The following is a 20,194-nucleotide window of genomic DNA, read 5'->3' on the forward strand; positions in this document are numbered from 1 at the left end:
TAACAGGGGCTGCCACTAGAAAAATGTGCTGCTGTCATGAGTAGAATTTGATATTTCATTGCAAAGCCCTGATCTCAAGACTGAAAGAGCCTGGGGCTTGAATAGTCTGTGGCCCTGCAGTGTTTGTGCTCGTGAGGATAGCTCAGGGGCAATGTGCTTGCCTTGGAAGCAGGATGACGTGCAGCAACACAGGTTCGATACCCGAGTCTGTGCTTAGCACAGAAACCTCTCTGTGTTAAGCGCATTATAAATAACCTATTATATAGGTATATCTGTCAGTAGTGCAAGTGACTAGTTACTAAGACCCCTACTATAACTGCACACGTGTTCATTGGTATGAAGGGGGTTTGAGAGCCATGTAGTTAACTAATGTTAACAAAACATCCATGGAAATGGCCAACTGTAACGTCTAAGCAAAAATCTGGGGAATTGGCATATTGCCAGAGATAATTTCTTAGGGCCTAATTATCAGCGTCTTTTCCAGTGGGGTTGCTCCATTATAGCACACTTCTGTGAATCAGGCCCTTAGTGTTTGCAGAACCTTCTCCAGCTTCTAGTTAAGAAGAAGCCAGATACGTTTCATCCAGCTCAGGTGTCATTCAGTCTTTGTGACTGTATGGTGAAACAGATGGCAGTCTAACGGTAACTGATGTGGTAAAATGGACAGTGAAAAAAATGTAGTGGTGCATTGCTTCAGACCGGTCCGGCTCACTTTTATCACTACTTACGAGACCTACCAAGAATAAGTTCTTTTTCCATTAAAGACATTGCATTGAAACAATCCTGTGGCAGACTGTAAAAACATTGTTCCCTGCACAATCATTCCCCTTTGTGTGGTGCAGTGGGAACAGTTTTTAGTTCTTGTTAGAGAATGCTTTAGCTTTCTTCTAGAACTATTGAATATATATTAGAGCTGGCGCACGGTGACAATCAGCTTGTCCACAATGAAATGTGAGTGCATCCCGAGGAGAGGTCTGTCATAGCAGTAGCTTTTATGTACGAGTCAAGGGAACTGTTTCAGCTGATGTATATTTTGTTTAATATAAATATTTAAGTAGTTTTTTATTTGTGCTATGAGTGCTGTTTGACTCATAGATATATTTTCCACATGTGTGCTGTATTTAGATTGCGTTTGATGTATGTAATTGTATTTGTCTGCTACAGTTCCATTGCATTATTAAAATACATGGTTAAAAGACTTCAAAGCCCATAGGTATTGCTTAGCAAATGTACAAGGAAATGATTTGTTTATTTCTGCTGGGGATTACAAAGCATTTTAACATGTGCATTTACAAGGTTTCTTCATTAGTGGTGGAACCTTGCATCACCTTCCATAATATAGCAAAACAGTTGTGCATTGGCAATTAGGAACATCCTGCTTTTTGTGGGTGATGCCTAAGCAAAACGAGGATTTCCCACATGGCATGGAGAAGTAACCATTAGGAAATATGCTGCGGTTCCAGAGAGAGGAAATATGCGACCTATTCAGGCAAGGAGCCTGGAGGTGGGGGTGAAGATAATTCCAAGCACCACCCGGGCCTCTACTGGGGCAGGTGGCTTTAACTTTTGGACTTTACCTCTGTGGTGGGATACTGAACCTCTCTCAAAATGGTGGCTATGTTTCATGGCTCGGAAGCAAGCAATATTGCCAGCGCCATGCTGACTTACACTAAAAAAAGGAAACTCTACTCTTGCACTGGGTGGTGGTCTGGAGACACACCCGTACACATGGGTGTAGTGACAGGGTAACAAAAGAGCAGCAACTCTATGAGTCAATCAAGTGAAAGTGAGGGTGGAAACACGGAGGAATTTGTCTAGGCCCAAAAAATTGGTATGCTGTGGTGATGAAATGAAGCTTTATTTAATCACATATTTTTCGAGGGTCATAGGGAAATCTGGATCTCTGACCAGGAGGATATATTTTTAGAGAATCATTTGGGACGAGATCCTGTTTCATACACATATACCATCATGGGAGGTATGGCTTAGAGGGTATAAATTCAAATGTACGAGGTTTGCAAGTGCACTTCCCTCTTTTCCATCAACACCACTCACCCCAGAGCTGCAGGAGCAATAGAACATCTCCTGGGCAATTCCACTGTGCAAAGGCCTTCTCTTCCCTACATTTGAGAGCAAGATTCCTCTTGCCACTCAGCATCCCCTCCTCCTCCTGTGTATCAATACTGAATTGTGAATCCCAGTATACACACACACACACACACAACACCATCCCCCAATCTATTGCAGGTATCCTACATCACTTCATACAAAGGGTTTACAATGACAAAAGGTGGGTTACGCTCAGTACTAACATTGTTGAAAGAGTGAAACTCAAATCATTGATGGGTTTGAAACTTTCAGAATATCTGTTCATCAACACACAGTAATCAGAGTAGTGAAACATCTAGGGCAGAGCCTACGCCTACAAAGTTCCTACAGACCCCCAGTAGTCAGGAGACTGGGGATGCTAGATTAGCTTGTTGCTCCTTATCTGCCCCAAGGGATTCTATGTTCTGGTTTCCATGACAGGGAGTGCTACACTACTGCAGGGAGAACATCCTGTGACCTATTCAAGTGCAAACATCTCATCTTTGCATCTGGTGCATGGGATTGTTTGGTGATGGCAAATATCTAACATTAGAAGCATATGAGCATTTTCTTAGAGTGCCTGTGAATAAGTCAGTCCTGTTGCATACACTATAGATACAATGCGAGGATGTCAAACAATGTGCCATTATGGTGGCCCTCTTCCTTAAAATGTGACCACAGCTGATGGTTTGAATTAATGCCAACATGGTTCCTCATGATCGAGCCCTATTCAGCTGCCTTGATAAATCTTATCGCCGTATTGACCATGATTTCATTTTCATAATGTCACTGATCAAATCACATGTAAGTCCAATTGAACAGAAAGAGCGTAGTCAGGCGGTAATAGTTCTTAAATAGTGGAGGGAACTATTTCAACATTTTCAGGAGAATGAGCGAGAGGATTCAGGAGCATGGTTACTTTTCAGGAATACCCAATACTCAGAACTTGTGTTGAGGGATTAGCATGCTTGTGAGAGGAGGACTAGCACTGTGTTTTAATGCTGGTAGTCAGGTTATGGGTCCACTCTGTGCATCTATTTGCACAGTATGCGCATTATAATGAAAAAATGTATCTTATTTGGCATTTATATAGCACTCTAAAGATCATTTGTATAACCTCAAAGCGGTGGTAGATTGAACGCTCTCAGGGACTGTAGTCCAGGTCAGTTGAGAGACTAAGGTGCCGAAGGGTGCTTGGGTGCACCAGTTAAGTGTGCAGCCGATGTAATTGCCTGATGGTAGCTGCATCCTAGCATTAGGTGTGGTGGTAGTGATATCTGTTCAATGTGAGCAGTCTGGCGGGCGGACACCAAGACTGGGTTCTGGCTGCGTTGGGCCTGTAGGACGCCTATGTGTGCAGATAGGCCGGTTTGTCGTGGGATATAGCTGCATTTTAATAGAATGATGAGGTGTTCGTAGGATAGTGTTCCTATGTTAGCAGCTAGGCCGAAGCTGGAAGATAATTAGAGCTATGCGCAGAATTGTTAGGGTTTGCAGCAGTGCATGATTTGTTTTTTGCACCTTTTGTAACATTGATTTTAATTCTTCAGGACATGAATGCAATTTTGTTTAAAACAGGTTCATATCCAAAATGCCACGCTGGCGGGCGGCGTGGCGGTGGGGACATGCGCCGACATGAACATCCACCCGTATGGAGCCATGACCATTGGCTTTATTGCAGGAATCATCTCTACGCTGGGCTTTAAGTTTGTGACTGTGAGTACTACTTTGCTTTCTTCATATATTTGAGTGAAAAATGCTGCCAAGGCCATCGCTAAAATGATGTGCAATCTTCCTGCAGAGAGCGGGTTATTTTCTTTACCATTAGGTAAATAATTTCATTTGTAGGTTTTTCATGCATGTGTTGGTCACAAGACAGCTCAAATTGTATTGTTTGACCAGATTCTGATCCCTTTGATAAACTCCTTTTGTGGTGGCCAACCACTAAACTTTTCTGAAATCGCACAACAGATGTTGTGCTGCGTAGACCTGACCATAGCTCACAACCTGCAACAGAAAATGTGCGAGCAAGGCCTGGTTGCTGCATAGTATTCCGCACCCGCTTGGTGAAGTGCTATGTTTTTGAGGGCAGGACAAACACAGTGCTCCATGTTGAACCTTATACTAAAAAACGATACTTTTATGCATAAGGGAATGTTTGGCTAAGGTTTTCCAAAATCCTATTGCGTTTGAGTATAATATTGAAAACCACAATTTAATTGTATTCCATGACAAGATAAGATCTTACATAAACATGCCTGCTATAGAATGCTTTTGTAATCTTGCTAACATTAAAATGGCCATGGAGTGTGTCATTATTCTACGAACTTCATGGCCCTCATTACGAGTCCTGCGGTAACCGTGCCGGAAAATCCGGCAGGTAGCTGCCAGACCCATAATGATTTACCGGCGCCTGACTTGCTGGAATAACCGGCTCATTACAGCCCCGGTGGTCCGGTAAGTCAGGCGCCGGCAAAATGTTGATCCCCATGCCTGTGGAGCCCCATAGGACTCCATGAAAATGGGCACCACGGAAGCACTGGCACCATTAGTAACGTACCTGGTGGGCGGAACGGCACCCGCCAGCAGACCCGTAGTTGGCCGGTCCGGAAACAATGGTGCTGGTAAGCGTAATGTGGGCCACTTGTGGCAAAATGTAATTTGAGAAGGAGAGTTTTTGTCAAATAGGCCTATGGGCCACAAGAAAAGCTGCCCATTTGTTAGTCTATAATGTTAATCGACTTACCTGAAAACAAATTCTAAGAGTTTCCACTGTTGTTGCATCCCATACATTATTGTTTAACCTAAACATTCCTTGTTTATACTGTCGGAAATAAGAACCTTAATGCCCACACTACCCCCTGGACAGGCGGTATGTAGAATAACAAATAAACGCTGCCTGACATGCTCGCATGTCGGTCAGCGTTTATAATTTTGAACACTGCTTACCATGCATGCATGGTAGTATTTAATTGTCATTTCGTGTGCCGCTTGCCATGCGAGCCTATCAAGTGGTGCTCACAATTAAAATTAAACTCTGCCTTTACTCACTTTGCACAGTGCACAAGTACAGGGCAAAAGGTGGCATACACGCCCTGCACTTTTGCACTCTGCCATGCAAAAAACAACATTTGGTGGCAGGGAGCCAAACAATGCCTCCCCACCACCAAATTGCTCATTTGTCAAAATTGAGCTCCATCACTCATAATGTGCGTGCTTTGACTACTGTCCAAACCTGTTCACGCACCCCTAGTTAGAGCTGAATCTGAACTCTTTGCGTGAGCAACTTACCTCTGCCTTTACAAGCTGTGTCTTGAGCTGTCAGGTTACGAGTTGCAGAGTGTGTGTGTGGGGAAGGAAAGGTTAGTATTCAAATCTGTCCTCCCTTCCATGTGAGGGTCTGATCCACCCTTGTGGAAGCACTAAGATGTCAGCTCTGGCTGGTCCAAGTTCATGCCGCCCTTGCCAGCACCCGCTGCCCTAAAACAAGCACCTGGATGCCACAATGCACGAACAAGCACAAGTGTTCCTTTGAAGCAGCTACTGGAAGATATGTGTGCCACATCTTGAGGTTTTGCAACAATCTAGATGCTTGAAGGGCTCAAATAGGAAATACACACAAATAACGTTACCAACAATGAACCATAATGGCTCGAGCTTCCCAGTCCTGCCAGCGAAGCTTTGGAACTCACTACCCAATGATCTCAGGAACGTCCCCTCCCTCCAATCCTTCAAATACAGAGCAAAACAATGACTTTATGAGCAAGACGAAGCTTCGGCCACCCTTTGGTAAACACCTATCGCATGCTTCGCAACCTCGATTACCGCTGTATATACTGAGCCGACAAACTACCTCTGTAAATATTTGTATATGTCCTTGCTCTATGTATGTATATATATTATGTATTATGTATTATGTAATTTGTAACTGCCTTCTGTAACCCTCTGTAACCTTTCCAAACATGTGCCCTGATGCCCGTGGGCAGGCTGCGCAATATAAATAAATAAATAAATAAATAAATAAATAAATAAATAAATAAATACAAATACAAATACAAATACAAATAAAAACAAGAGTTTTTTAGGTATCAAATTATTAGGGATTTTATCAAGTGAGCTTTGTATACATGTGACGCTCCAGCTGTTTACATTAAACAATCCCTCAAAATCTGATACCTAAACACCTAGGTATACTGAAGCATAAGCTCCTTCCTCAAATAGAAATGCAAATTCCCAGGGCTGGCCAGTAAGGGCATCAATGCAGAAAGTATGGCAATGTTCCACTCTGTGATAGCCTGGATACCACCAGTTCATCCGCTAATTGCTTTCACTAGCCACTGGCAGCATCAGTCACAGGCTCTGGGCAGTGGGATAAATCCCTCTGTTGTCACCCTCCTGCAGATACAATGGACAGAAGTATTAACTTGGTGGCACCCTCATGCACCACTGACTCTGAATGCCAATTTCGTAATACGGAGCCTGTATTGGACGAAATCCTCTCAGTTCTATAAAACATGTTTTCTTTTAAATCCACACATTCATTCATTAAGTTTTAAATAAAATGGTGTGTTCTTACGTTCAAACCCACTATTTTTGATTTGCATTCAATTCATATTTCATTATTTCAGCCAAAAAATAAAGATCTTAAACATTCCCGGAAAGCTTTCTCTTGTGTCATAATGTAATTCTAGATGCTGAAATTGGCACAAGTAAACTCTATTGAAAGATAACCTGGTACTGGATCTTACTGGTTTAAATCAATGTATTAGTTCTCAACGTCAGATACCATTTAAATTATGTATGCATTATACACTGGTCAAACATATGAACTCTGCCCACTAGCTTTTCTTGGCCTACCCCTATTTCAACAATATCTGTGATTTCTTATTTGTCTAGTCCAAATTTTTTAATATCAAAGTCTTTACATTTAATTACTGACAGTGACACGTGATCATAAAAATGTTCCAAATGCAATGTACTTACACCTGAAGGTGCTGACTACTTTCCCATGTCAAAGAGCTGCCACCTCAACAGAATTGTAAGAGGATTCAATTCAACACTACAGCTAAGTCAATGCCTAGTCTGGGATACTGAATGGAAACCCTTATTGATATATCTTTATGTCCAGTTCATGAGTTCTTGATGACTACCCCTATGTAACACCCCTGTCTTAGAATCACCTTGACCCGACTGAGCCAAGAAGTAGTTCTGTTTTGCAAGTTTAAAAGGTTTATTTGAGAAATAATCAAAATATAGATACCACGCTTTTAAAATAAATTAATAATCAATATCGCCCTTATAAATATAATGTTAATCAACAATGGGTAATCTGACACTAGCACACTTCTTTATAATCAATGAGGAGGTGGTGTAGGATGGATAAAGTAGCAAAAATACTTTTATGTTTTCAAGGGAAAAGCAATGAGGAATAAAATGCAGTACAGAAATACTTGATATGATTTTAGAAAAAGATAAGATAATCACTTTTTCTCTGGCAGTTCAGGCTCACTTTAGCAATGATTCAGAGATGGTGATTAAGAGGCAAATGAATTTTTAGCAAGGAAAGAAATGACTGCTGATGGTTACATGTGGCTGGATTTTTAACCAAATCGCAAAATGCGGTAAAATTCGCGAGTGTGTGAATCGCGATTATGGCAAAAGCATAAGGAGTGGCAAGTCGGCTATGGGTTCGTTGGAAAGCTTAGATTCTAAGCTTTCAGAGGAAAGTTCCTAGCCCAAACGGTTACAGAGATACGGACGATTAAATAAAGGTAGATTTTCGGATTTAAAGTCAAACTCAAAATGACAGGTGACAGCTTGCAGCTTCAGAATTGACAGGTGACAGTTGTGCAGCTTTACAAATGACAGATTACACGATTTCTAGGAGGCTGTCCTTCTTAGGTTAAAATAGTTTGGATTAGATTATTTTAACTAAGATATCGGTTCTGCACAATTCTGCTAGGTACTCACAATATATTTTGTGCAGGAATGGGCCTCGCCACGGATCTGGTCAGGTTTTGGACTGGACTCCGGTTCTGGTCTCGGCACTTCACAGTGATCTGGGTCAGCTCTCTGGTTCTGCTCAAAGCGGTCTGGGTCACTCTGGATCTCTGGTCTGGTCTGTCCGGATACAGTGGTCTCTGCACAGCTCCTGGATCTCTGCACTGGTCCTGGCAAAAGTTCTTGGCAAGGGATTCAAGCAGCTCGCCCGGCTGTGAGTAGCTTGCAATGATTTGAGGCCTGCTGCAGAGAACTCAGCTTGTGGTTTTAGGCCTCTGATTTAGGTTCTAAAGTATAAGTTCTAGGTTCTGGAGTATGTAGCTGGAGTCAGTCTGGAACGGGTATCTTCTGGATGTTGTGTGGTCCGGCAAAACGCTCCGCAGCAACTGGATTTGAATGTCCTCTCTAGCTTCCAGTGGCTCTTTTTATGTCTTTTGAAAGTGGGTGTGTGCGCAGCATCACTAAGCCAGCCCCTCTCTCAACTGATCATTGGTCAAGCTTTTCTCTCTTCCTTGATAGGGGAAAGGAAATGTGAGTCATGGTGATGCTGTTTTATGGCCTGCAGAAAGGACACTCCCTGTCAAATTGCACACAAATCTATATTTGACCCAAATACATATTCCACAGATAGACAGTTGTTTGTCATTGCATACACACATCATGCATTACTGATCGGAGGCACTGTTCCGACATTGGCGTTTCTAGGAGCTTGGGTAAAGAAATGGCAACTTTTTGCGCTTTTTAGTAGCTTTCCCCATATCAGATTTTTCTCCAAATGTATACAATTGTGTGCAAGGCATGTGGGCATTTAGATAAGGAAGTGTCAGATTTTTAACATGCATACATTTAGAGTAACAGCCTCTTTTCCAAACGTAAACCCCCAGATCATACCACCGGGTCCTAATACCTCTTAAAATGTGGGCAGAAAAATCACAAGAATTATGGTATCATTTAGATAATTTTGACAAGTCCGCACCATGAGTTATACATCTTTCTTAAAATCATATTCTGGCCAACAGGGGTGTGTCTTCCCAGGTCACATGGTGGAGAAACTGGTTTATTCACTTCCCCCAAGCTCAGCTGCTAGCAGAGGCACTGCCCCTCCCAGTTTCCCCTAAGAGGAAGCCACTTTTAAGACGCCCCAATATAACATTTGCCTGATTCCAGGACAGGCGTTTGTTCAACTCCCTGTAGTCCCCAGCTGCCACTCCCCTTTCAATTAACAGGGTCATGTGACCTCAGGATGCAGCCAGGCCTGGCAGACACAGGTGTTGATCCAATTTCAACTCCTGTCAGGGGTAGTTGTCAGGCAGAATTCAGTTTCATTAAGCCAGGTTTCAGCTAAATGTCACTTTTTGTTCCCAGTTTTCTACATTCAAATCAAACTGACAATTTTTACATATACATTAAATAATTACTTCCTTCAAGTCATTTCAGAATATAGTTTTACATTGTATCCACCTCTTAGCAAGTCTTTCCTTGGTCTGGTTTTGTTTCATTTGTTCAGTTTTACACAAAAGTCTGGTGGTTTTAAAACGCCGGCTTTCTGATAGTGGTAAGTACTGGTAATGCAACCATTTTTGGGATTAAGAAAATGAATTCCCCACAAGAAGTTTGTATCTTTGGAGTGGTCTCGTGCCAACTGCGCAGTTCTCCTATTCTGTCGTGAAGGTGGGCGGCGATAGCTCATCCCCACATCCACCCAGTCTATTGATTTAGTTTGTTCTGGGATAGAATAATGGGCGGCGACAGCTCATCCCCACATCTACCCAGTCTATTGATTCAACATGGGTCAAAACCCATGACAAATCCCCCCGCCCGACTGCGCTTTGATTCAAGTCGAGGGGAAGTCGGGTGCAAAGGAGGTTTTGAGCCCTTGCGCTGGTATGTCCCCATTATATTCTTCCAATCCTGTAGGTGGCACAGTTCATCATCTTTTCCTCCCTCCAGTCGATCAATCAGTTCTCCTTGCTGGTCCTGATGGGAGGATTGGGCGGTACCCTGGGCCCCTTGGGTCTCTGCTCCCGGTCTCCGGATCGTCCTCCTTGGCCAGTCTCCAGGTTTTCTTTCTCCTAGGACGACAAAGGAAAAGCGGCAATACCTATTCATAGACATTTTTCCATCACTACTAATGGTGTGGCAGACATATACATTTTATACTTCCAAATGCATTTTGCAGTCTGATTTTAAAAACAATATATAACAGGGCACATCTGCATTACGTTACTATATTTTTGATATGTGGAATATTTTAGAGTTTGAACTGCCTTACTCTGGAGCGGCCCCCTCTGGTATTGCAGAGGACTCCTCCAGTTGTTGCAAAGTTTGCCTGGGATGGCAACACTTTAGCTGATTTATATGGACCCACTTGTCTTCCCCCTCTGCCAAACCGCCTTTGGGGATGCAGATCCTGTAGGCCACAGGGGAGATTTTGTCTATAATTTCAAACGGTCCCTTCCATGTAGGCAAGAATTTTCGCTGTTTGGCCAGGTTCCTTTGGAAATTGTATAGATAGACCCAATCACCCACCTTATATTCCTTTCGGGTAGTTTTTAAATCATAGTGGGTCTTCATGCTCTCGGCTGATCTTTCTAGATTCCGCTGAGCATAGGCAAAAGCATGCTGAAGGTGTTTCCTTAAATTCTCCACATAACATGAGTTGTGGAGGCATTTATCAACTTTTTCTCTTAGGTTCTGTAGAGCAAATGCTGGGGAAGCACCATCTTGCGTCCAGTCATCAACTCAAATGGTGACATTTTAGTTGCAGATGAAGGGGTAGATCTGATGGCCATTAGGACCAGAGGTAATCGGATATCCCAACTTGGCACAGTATCTGCCACAAACTTTTTTAAGATGCTCACAATGGTTTGGTTATATCTCTCCACTGCTCCAGAAGAAGCTGGCCTGTAAGCAATGTGTAGCTTCCTTTTAACCCCCAGTATCTCCCACATCTTTGTCATTACTTCACTGGTGAAGTGGCTACCCCTGTCTGACTCAATCCTTTGAGGTAGACCAAAACGGGAAAAGATGTGGTTAATCATCAGGGCAGCTGATGTTTCTGCCTTGCAGTTTGGGGCTGGGAGACATTCCACCCACTTGGTAAACAAGCATGTAACGGTCAACATGTACTTGTTTCCTCTAGATGAGCGGATTACACGGTCTACAAAGTCGATTTGCAAATCTGACCATGGCAGTGTCATCCCCCTCTTTTGGAGAGGTGCACGGTGCGTGAGGGATGATGGCTGAAATTGTGCACACACAAGACACCCCTTCAAGTATTGGTCAAGGTCCTGCCCCATGTGTGGCCAGTATGCAACCTCTCTTAAGATTTCCAGTGTTGTGTGAAACCCCCTATGACCGGCGGTGGCCGCATCATGGGCGTGACTTAACATCAGGCTTCGGAATGAGGTAGGAACCACCCACTGATCGTGGCCAGCTTTGGATTTCCTTACCAGCAAACCGTCTTGGATTCGGAAAATATTTGGACATTTCATCAACACTCTTAGGTCCTCTTTCCCAATGTAATCGGTATCCGTCAGGGGAAAGTTCTCAGGGTCCTCAAGGTGTTGGTAAAACTTACCAATAATTGGATCCCCCTTCTGAGCTGTAATCAAATCAGCATCAGGGGTCTCATTGCTCCATTGGGCAGTTGAAAGATCATTGTGAGCATTTGTCTGGGACCTAGTGATAGCAGTGACCTGGATTTCCCCCAACAGGGACTCTATTTCGATTAGATCCCCTTGGATGGCCCCGGTTTTGGCCAGCTGATCAGCTAAGTCATTTCCAGTTTTGTCTGGTCCCTCTACTTTGGAATGACCCTTGATCTTTTCCAGTAGATGGTCAACCCATTAGATGTGACCAGATCATCAATGTTTTGGATTAACTTCCCATGTTTCAACTGTTTGTTATTAGCACATAACATGCCTCTGGTTTTCCAATTAACCAGGTGCTCCACGAACCCGTTCCGTCCATAATCCGAATCGGTGATTATGACCAGTTCGTGGAGTTGATGTTGAACAGCAGTGAGGATGGCCTGATGCACAGCCATCAACTCTGCCACCTGACTACTTCGGGGACCAATTTTGTATCCAGCAGAGGGTTCTGGAAACTCCTTCACCCAGACATTCCCTACACCGGCCACCAGTTCTTTCTCCCCATTGTTGTCAACATGGTAAGAGCATCCATCCACATAGACAGTGGGCATTCCCTCACACTTGTCTTCTTCAAAGACTTTGTGTGGGGAATTAAGGTATGCCTCCGTGTTGTCCTTGATTTTTAGACTTTCGTCCTCGAGACAGTTTTCTCTGGCACAATCATGCAAGTCAGCAAGACCTTGCGCGAGGGGACTCTTCTTGTTTTGGCCATATCTGACCTCCACAGGAAAGCCTTGCATGGACAGAATCCAGGAAGTAATTCGGGAATTACTCACATTTCCGGCCCGGATTCTGTCACTTTGGAGATATTGCAGAGGCTGGTGTGGAGTCTCCACTATGATGTGTTCCCCCTGGATAAACGGGCGGTAATTCTTCAATGCCCACACCATTGCCAGGAGTGCCTTCTCAGAATCGTTGAATTTTTCCTCCACAGAGGATAAAGTTTTGCTCGCATAGGAGATTACTTTATTGCCCTTGTCATGCTTTTGGTATAATACTGCCGTCAAGCACGTATTAGAGAACCCTGTCTCCAGGAAGAACTCCTTGTTTCTGACAGGGTAAGCTAGGCAGGGCGCTTGTGAGAGGCTTCTTTTGAGTTGTCTTACTGCCTCGGCTTGTTCTGGACCCCATTCCCACTTGACCCCCCTTCAGGAGATGAATCAGGGGTCTGGTGATCTCTGCGTAGCCTTCAATGAACTTTCTGCTGTAATTAGTCAGTCCAAGGAGGCTCCTTAGTTCCCGCAGAGTTGTGGGGTCTTTCAGTTTCAGAAGTGCCTCCACTTTTTTTTCCTGGGGACAGAAACCCTGAGGAGTAATCTCATGCCCCAAGAAATTAACACGGGTTCTACACCACTTTGCTTTCTGAAATGAAAGTTTTGCTCCGACGGCCCTCAACTGGGTCAGAACATAACGGATCTCCGCTATGTGTTCCTCCACAGATGAACTTTTGATGAGGACATTATCTACATAAGCCAGGTTACCCCTTGCACCCTGGTCGGGCATGGCCTTGTGTAGGAAAATGTTGAATTCATTGCCGGAGTTGAGGTATCCGAAGGGAGTCCGGGTCCATGTGTAATGCTGGCCCCCAAAGGTAAAAGCCAGCTTGTATTGGTCCTCCCTACTGACAGGCACAGTCCAGTATCCATTGGTCAGGTCTATTGCAGTGAATACCTGTGACCCCTGGATCTGGGCCAGCCCTTGGTCAATGTAGGGCAGAGGCCATCAGGAAGTATGGACCCGTTTGTTGAGCTCCCTGAGGTCGGCGCAGAGTCTCCACTGGCCGTTTGGCTTCAATATTCCCAGCACCGGGTTATTGAAGGTGCTGTAAACTGGACGGATTATTCCCCAGGACTCCAGGTTCTTAATTATTTCAGTAAGGGACTCCATTGATGCGAGAGGCAAGCGATATTGCTTCACAAACACTGGGGTCATGCCAGGGTCCGTGGGGATTGTTGTTGTGTGGATGTCGGTGCGGCCACAGTCATATGAGTCTACCGCAAAGAGATCTTGGAAATCCAAGAAAACTTGTTTCAACTTTTGCTTTTGTTCCAGAGTCACACAGGCATCAGTTAGGTTGACTCTCTCTTCCACCATCTGCCTGAAGCCTGGAAAGACTTCTGGTTTGGCTATCTCAGTGGCCTCCTCCAGCTGGGTGGAGAAGTCCCTGGTCAGAGTGCTGATTTGGACTGGAGGCCTCAGGTGGGAAAGGCAACCCTCATGGACCTGGAAAATCACCTCATCCCTCCTGAAGTCACAAGTCACATCTTCCTTACCATAAGGGTAGGAAGTGTACACCAGGAAGTTCCCCCCATGCCGGGTAAAAATCCTGTCTGGTGTTGTATTGTCATCACTGTGTCACTGTCAAAACAGTCCTTGGGGATTGGTCCTAACAGTTCATTTCCTAAATCAATGGAAAAATGTCGGTCATCAACTGCCATTTCAATAATGGTGCCTGCGGCTAGAGTAATACTCTTTAAGTCGCTGTTATCCACCTCTATTAGAATGGTGTCATGTTCTATGTTGACTAATGGAGTTGGGTTTACCCCCAACCCTTGCTGTTGGAGAGAAGCGCTTAGATGTATGTAAGCATCAGGGTTTTTCACATGTTGTCCTCTTTTAACTTTCACTTCCAGGGAGAATTGTCGGGTCCTTTATGGGATGGTGACTTCCTCTTTAATCTGTATTTCAACTGCATAACGTAGCAATTGAGCTGACCTAAATGCTTTTTCTGGATCATCAAAGACCATGGGATTATCCGCTAATCGGGACCAAGCTTTGAAGTTTATTAGGTCCAGACTAATGGCAAAGCGATTGAGAATGTCAGTGCCTAACACTGCCACGACCCAACAATTATGGACTATGCACTTGTTGCCAATGGAGATTTTGAGCATACACCTGCTTGGCAGGAGATGTTTGGAATTAGGTGCTTCCAGGCCCATTTCCCATTTGCCTATCAGTTTGAATGTGGGAATGGCTGGATCTTTTGGGAGTTGGCGGAACATGGCTTCGCTGATGAAGCTCTTACCGTTGTTCACACACACTCGAGCGAGAACAGAGTACTTCCCATCATTTAACTGAACAGGGATGAACAACTGCTCTCCAAATTGCTGAATATCAGCCAGGCTCGGAGCTGATTTCACATCTTTCTGGACTATAGGAGTGGGAGTTTCTGATTGTGGATTAGTAAAGAATTTCAGGGTGTTTCCTTCCAGTGTGGAATACCACCTTAAACTGGAAGGAAGGTTGATTTTCAGAAATAGAGAGGACCCCCCATCACCAGTCTGTTGTCCAACTGCTATTACTGTCACATCTGGAGTTTGGTTGTTCTGGAAGTGAAATTCTACTTGGTCAGAGTTTTGTTCAACCATGTGGCAGGTGCCGTTTAAACTAACATGGTTGACACTCTGTTTTAATTTTATTGGTCGGCTAGTCTGGGTCCAGAGGACCTTGTTTACACAATCTATTAGGGGTGACAACCTTCTCAGGAGGTCATTCCCTAGTAAACAAGGGGTGCCCTCTGGAGTCACTACTATGACCGGCTGTTTCACCTTGTGTCGCCCAATTTTGATGTCCAAATCCGCAGTCCCCTCGACAGGAATTTCCTTCCCGTCAAAGTCCTGCAGTTGTCCAGGAAGAGAGGTGAGAGGAATACGGTAATTCTCCCCCCTTCCGGCATTTAGTTCCTCAAAGGCCCTTTTGGACAGAAGGGTAGCTTGGGATCCAGTGTCCACCAGTGCCAAAATTGTACCCTGCCCCTGTACTTGTACCGGGGCATAGTATCTTCCCTCCTTCTCCTCAAGGGGGCACAGATAATGCACATTTTTGGACAACTGGTGGGCTAACTTTCTGGTTTTGCACATTGCTAGCGAAGAGATTTGGGCAGAATTCTGTGGAGAGCCTGGGGAATCTGAAAGAAAAATTTGGCAACTGGAAATGGTTTCGGGTTCTGGGCCACCCCCCCCCCCCTTTTTGGAGGCAGTCCTCAGGATGGGTTTGACCCGTGGGATTTTGGTATTGTCGGATCTGGAATGAGATGATGGGCGGCGGTAGCTCAGTCTCCACATCTCCCCAGTCTGAATTGGCATCCCTTGGACCCATTTTTCCTTGGGAAAAGTTCCCCCATCTCTGAAGGAGAAGATCCTTTTCCCAGGATCTTCTGAGGATCCCTCTCCCTCAAATTGGAAGACCTGTACCTCCTCCACAAAGTGGGTCTGTTTGGGTCCTTTGTTTCTCCTACCCCCCTCTGCTCCTTGGGAGGCAGGCTTTCAGGGGTAGGAGATTTTGTGTCCGGTTCCTGGTTTTCCAGTGGCTGTTTACAAGTTGGGAAGGAAGCTTCCTCCAAGGCTTTACACCCCCCTTCCCCTTGTGCCTTCTCCCTGGGAACTGGTGGGTTATCGGGGTGCTGCCCCTGTCATTATTCTGGAGCACCAGGTCCAGAGTTTGGGGCATTCTGTGGTGGCATGCTCATCTGAGGGTTCTGTTGAGCCCTCAGTATGTGACCCAGATCTCGTGCCATATTTTGGACCTGGCGCTCAAGTTGTGAAACCCGCTCAGGCTGATACGGGGCTCTATTTTCTCCCCTGGGCTGATCCCGGGAAGGGTAGCTATCCCTTCTCTGGTAGTACCCCTGGTTGGGAAGATTTTGGTACCCCTCCACCCTTGGCCTCCCCTCTCCCGGATTAGGTTGTGTGGGCTCAGGGAATTGGGAAAGAAGGATGGATGATTTTGGGGCTGTAAATTGGGTGGATACCTGGGGAAAAAGTTCTGCCCAGGATTTGTAGAATTTCTGCCCTCCTGTGGGAAGTTCGGAGGGAAGTTCCCTGGGTTAGCTGCTTGGCCGAATCCCCCCCTTGGGCTGGAGGAGTCCACACATAACCCAGGATTGGTCGGTTTCCCTTATAGCGGGGACTTACATAGTCAGGGGAGCGGGGGACCCCATTTGTGGGACTACCTCCTAGACTCCCTGTCTTTGACTGGCTCGAGGGCCTTCTGGGCTGTGAATTATTTGGTGCAGGCAGGTTTTTGGGCCCCCCCATCTCCAAATCTAAAACGGGGCAACCTTTACCTCTGCCACCTTGGCAGCAGCAGGGGTGCTGTTGGTTTTGGGGGTTTTCTGCGCGTTATTTTTATTTTCGATAGGCTTCTGCACCTCATAGATCCGGGTAGCCTGTTCAATGACCCAGTCTAAAGATATTTTCTCATGAAAATCTCTCACAAGCTGGGTCATTATATATTTAGGGAGAGCATGGAAAACTGTATTGACAAACTCTTTGCTGTCTGTGTGCACCCTTCTGGTGGTCTGCGCAAAAGCACGCTTTAATTCTTGCACAAACTCTTGTGGGGCCTGATCCTCCCCACATTGCAAATTGTAGGCTGCCTTGCGAGCCTCTTGGGGATTTCTGTGCACAGAAAAATGTTTCAAGATGGCCGCCCTGTATGTGGACCACCTTGAATGATTTTGGTCCACCAGCCCGCAAAGAAACTGTGCTCCCAAACAGAATACTTGGTGTTCTTATGATACGGCGTGATAACACTCCTTATTGCCTTTATTTGCTTCAATGGGTCCTTAAGCAAGGCCCTTTTTGCCTTATTGGCCTTTTTGGTTCGGGTAACCCTGGTCCATTCATCCTCTGACTCAGAGGCACTGCTCCCAGAGGTTCCTGTCTGATATTCCAGGTTTTCCCGGATTCTGCCAGCCTGGGAATGGCTGGCAGAATGTGGGGACCTGGTCTCCTGTGTCCTGCATCATTCAGAGGAGTCTTCAGATTCCTCCTTGCTGACAGGATTTGATGGGTACCCCCCCACTGACCTAACTGGGCAGAAGTTTTCAGGATGCCCTTAATGGGCCTACTCTCCTGGGGTTCCCCACTAAATTGCACTGTGCTTGGGTGCCCATACCCGGATGCCCGCCCCTCCATTCCTGGGAGGTACTGGCCTATGAGCCCCATACCTCTGGTTGGATAGTAATCTGCCATCCCTGTGGCCGGTGCTCATGTGCGCAGGGGGACATGGGGTTGGCAGAGTCCAGGGACTGAGAGATATTAAGGCCTCTGGTACTAGGGCTCCTGAGGTTATGCTCAGGAGTCTCCCTCTCCCAGCGAACCTGGTCTCTATCCGCCCCTGCTCCCTGTTGCAATGCAAGAGCCTGTGCTTTCAGTTCCTCAGTTAAGGCCTTACTAGACTCTATCAGTCTCTCCTGCACCGTTACCTGTTGCTGGAGCATATCATTGTGCTGACAGAGAGCCTCATTTTCTCTCTGTGCCTCCTGATTGGTCCTGGAGTACTGGGCCAGTCTCTGCTGCAGGAGGGTTACCTCCTGAGCTGTGTCCCTATTGGCCTGCTCCTTTCTTGCCAGAGCATCCTCCACCCTCCTGGTGTGCTCTAACAAGTTCTGGTGTTCTTTTTGGAGGTCACCCAGTCCCTGGAGGGCCAGGTGATTTTCTTCCATTTTCCTTTTTAAGTGGCAGACTTCCTGGCCTAAGGTATCCCTTTCCTGACTAAGAGTCTGCATCTGTGCCGCCAGGTCGTCCCTTTGCCTTTGGAAGGCACCAGCTTTCTGGTGTTCTTCATCAAACTCTGCCTGGGTATCCAGGTCTTTCAAAATCAATTTATTGCTTTCCTCTTTCTCTCTGTCTAGTTGGATTTGCAGGGTGGCTACCTGCTCTGTGCATGCCCTGTTGAAATTGATCTGTTGCTCCAGCTTTTTCTGGCTCTGTAGTAAGGAGTCCAGACTGTCTTGGTGCTCCTTCTGCAAAGCCAGAATTCTGGTATCCTGGTCCGTCTTTTCCTGTTGCAGTCTATCCATGTCCTCTTTTATTTTAATGATATACTGCCTACTATAATTTTCTGACTCCTGGCTCCTCTGCAGCTTCTGCTCAGAAGAGACCAGGTCAGATTGGGCCTTTTCTAATGCCATCTGTTGCCTACTTGCCAGATCTTGGCCTTCAGCACATTTGTCCTGCATGGCTCCCATATATAGATACAAATATGCCGCTATCCTAACCATCTTGTCGTGTTCATCTTTAACTTTAGGAGCCATGTATAATTCACTCAGGGCCACATGTAATGGACCCTGATCTCTCCATGTATCTGACTCTGTTTCAGTGACCTGTTGCACGATTGCCTGCAGCCAGACCGTTTGGTCCTGATGAGTCCACTCACCTCTCACAAATAGCTTATGTAAGAAGTGCTCTCTGGCTATTTTCATATCTACCAAGGTCGTCATTCTGGAATTTGAGTTCCTTCCTGACTTACAGAAGTTTGTATTTTATTTTTGCAAAACAGATCTTTCCCTTAGAGCGTCCTTTTGAGGAGTGCTTTACAGCGTAACACAGCGTGGTGATCCGACCGGATGTATGTATCTTGTCAGTTAGCACACTGTATTAATCTGCACAAGTGATAGATCTAATCCGGAATCCCCGGCTACGAGCCCCCAATTTGTAAGAGGATTCAATTCAACACTACAGCTAAGTCAATGCCTAGTCTGGGATACTGAATGGAAACCCTTATTGATATATCTTTATGTCCAGTTCATGAGTTCTGGATGACTACCCCTATATAACACCCCTCTCTTAGAATCCCCCTGACCCCACTGAGCCAAGATGTAGTTCTGTTTTGCAAGTTTAAAAGGTTTATTTGAGAAATAAAATAAAATATAGATACCACGCTTTTATAATAAATTAATAATCGATATCGCCCTTATAAATATAATATTAATCAACAATGGGTAATCTGACACTAGCACACTTCTTTATAATCAATGAGGAGTTGGTGTAGGATGGATAAAGTAGCAAAAATACTTTTATGATTTCAAGGGAAAAGCAATGAGGAATAAAATGCAGTACAGAAATACTTGATATGATTTTAGCAAAAGATAAGATAATCACTTTTTCTCTGGCAATTCACCCCCCTCCCCTATGCAATGCAAGAAATGGAAGGAGATGGAAAGAGGAGCACACAGTTCTCAGGAATGCAATCAATACGAAATTCAGTTCCCCCCCAGCAAGCTTAGAGGAAACAGGAAGGAGTTTGAAACACAGGCCCAAAAAGCTTTTTAAATGTGATGGCAATGGATGAAAAATATGCTGAAAATGCTTTTAATTCCCTTTAGGAGGTTCAGGTTGAGTGAGAGATACTTGGGATGAGTTCAGGCTCACTTTAGCAATGATTCAGAGATGGTGATTAAGAGGCAAACAAATTTTTAGCAAGGAAAGAAATGACTGCTGATGGTTACACGTGGCTGGATTTTTAACCAAATCGCAAATCGCGGTAAAATTCGCGAGTGCGTGAATCGCGATTACGGCAAAAGTATAAGGAGTGGCAAGTCGGTTTTGGGTTCGTTGGAAAGCTTAGATTCTAAGCTTTCAGAGGAAAGTTAGCCAAACAGTTCCAGAGATACGGACAATTAAATAAAGGTAGATTTTCGGATTTAAAGTCAAACTCAAAATGACAGG

The 20,194-nt window shown here is 45.0% G+C and overlaps 1 protein-coding gene across 1 annotated transcript in view; it reads left to right on the forward strand.

The window, feature by feature from the left end:
- Nucleotides 1-20,194, forward strand: part of RHAG (Rh associated glycoprotein) — a 196,304-nt gene that overhangs the window by 85,589 nt on the left and 90,521 nt on the right. The window contains exon 6 of the mRNA XM_069605769.1: nucleotides 3,667-3,804. Within this exon, the coding sequence (XP_069461870.1) occupies nucleotides 3,667-3,804 (138 nt within the window). The remainder of the gene's footprint in view (nucleotides 1-3,666; nucleotides 3,805-20,194) is intronic.

The sequence above is a fragment of the Ambystoma mexicanum genome, chromosome 4p, assembly GCF_040938575.1.
Source record: "Ambystoma mexicanum isolate Mex_15411 chromosome 4p, UKY_AmexF1_1, whole genome shotgun sequence".
In the NCBI taxonomy this organism is placed as follows: Eukaryota; Metazoa; Chordata; class Amphibia; order Caudata; family Ambystomatidae; genus Ambystoma; species Ambystoma mexicanum.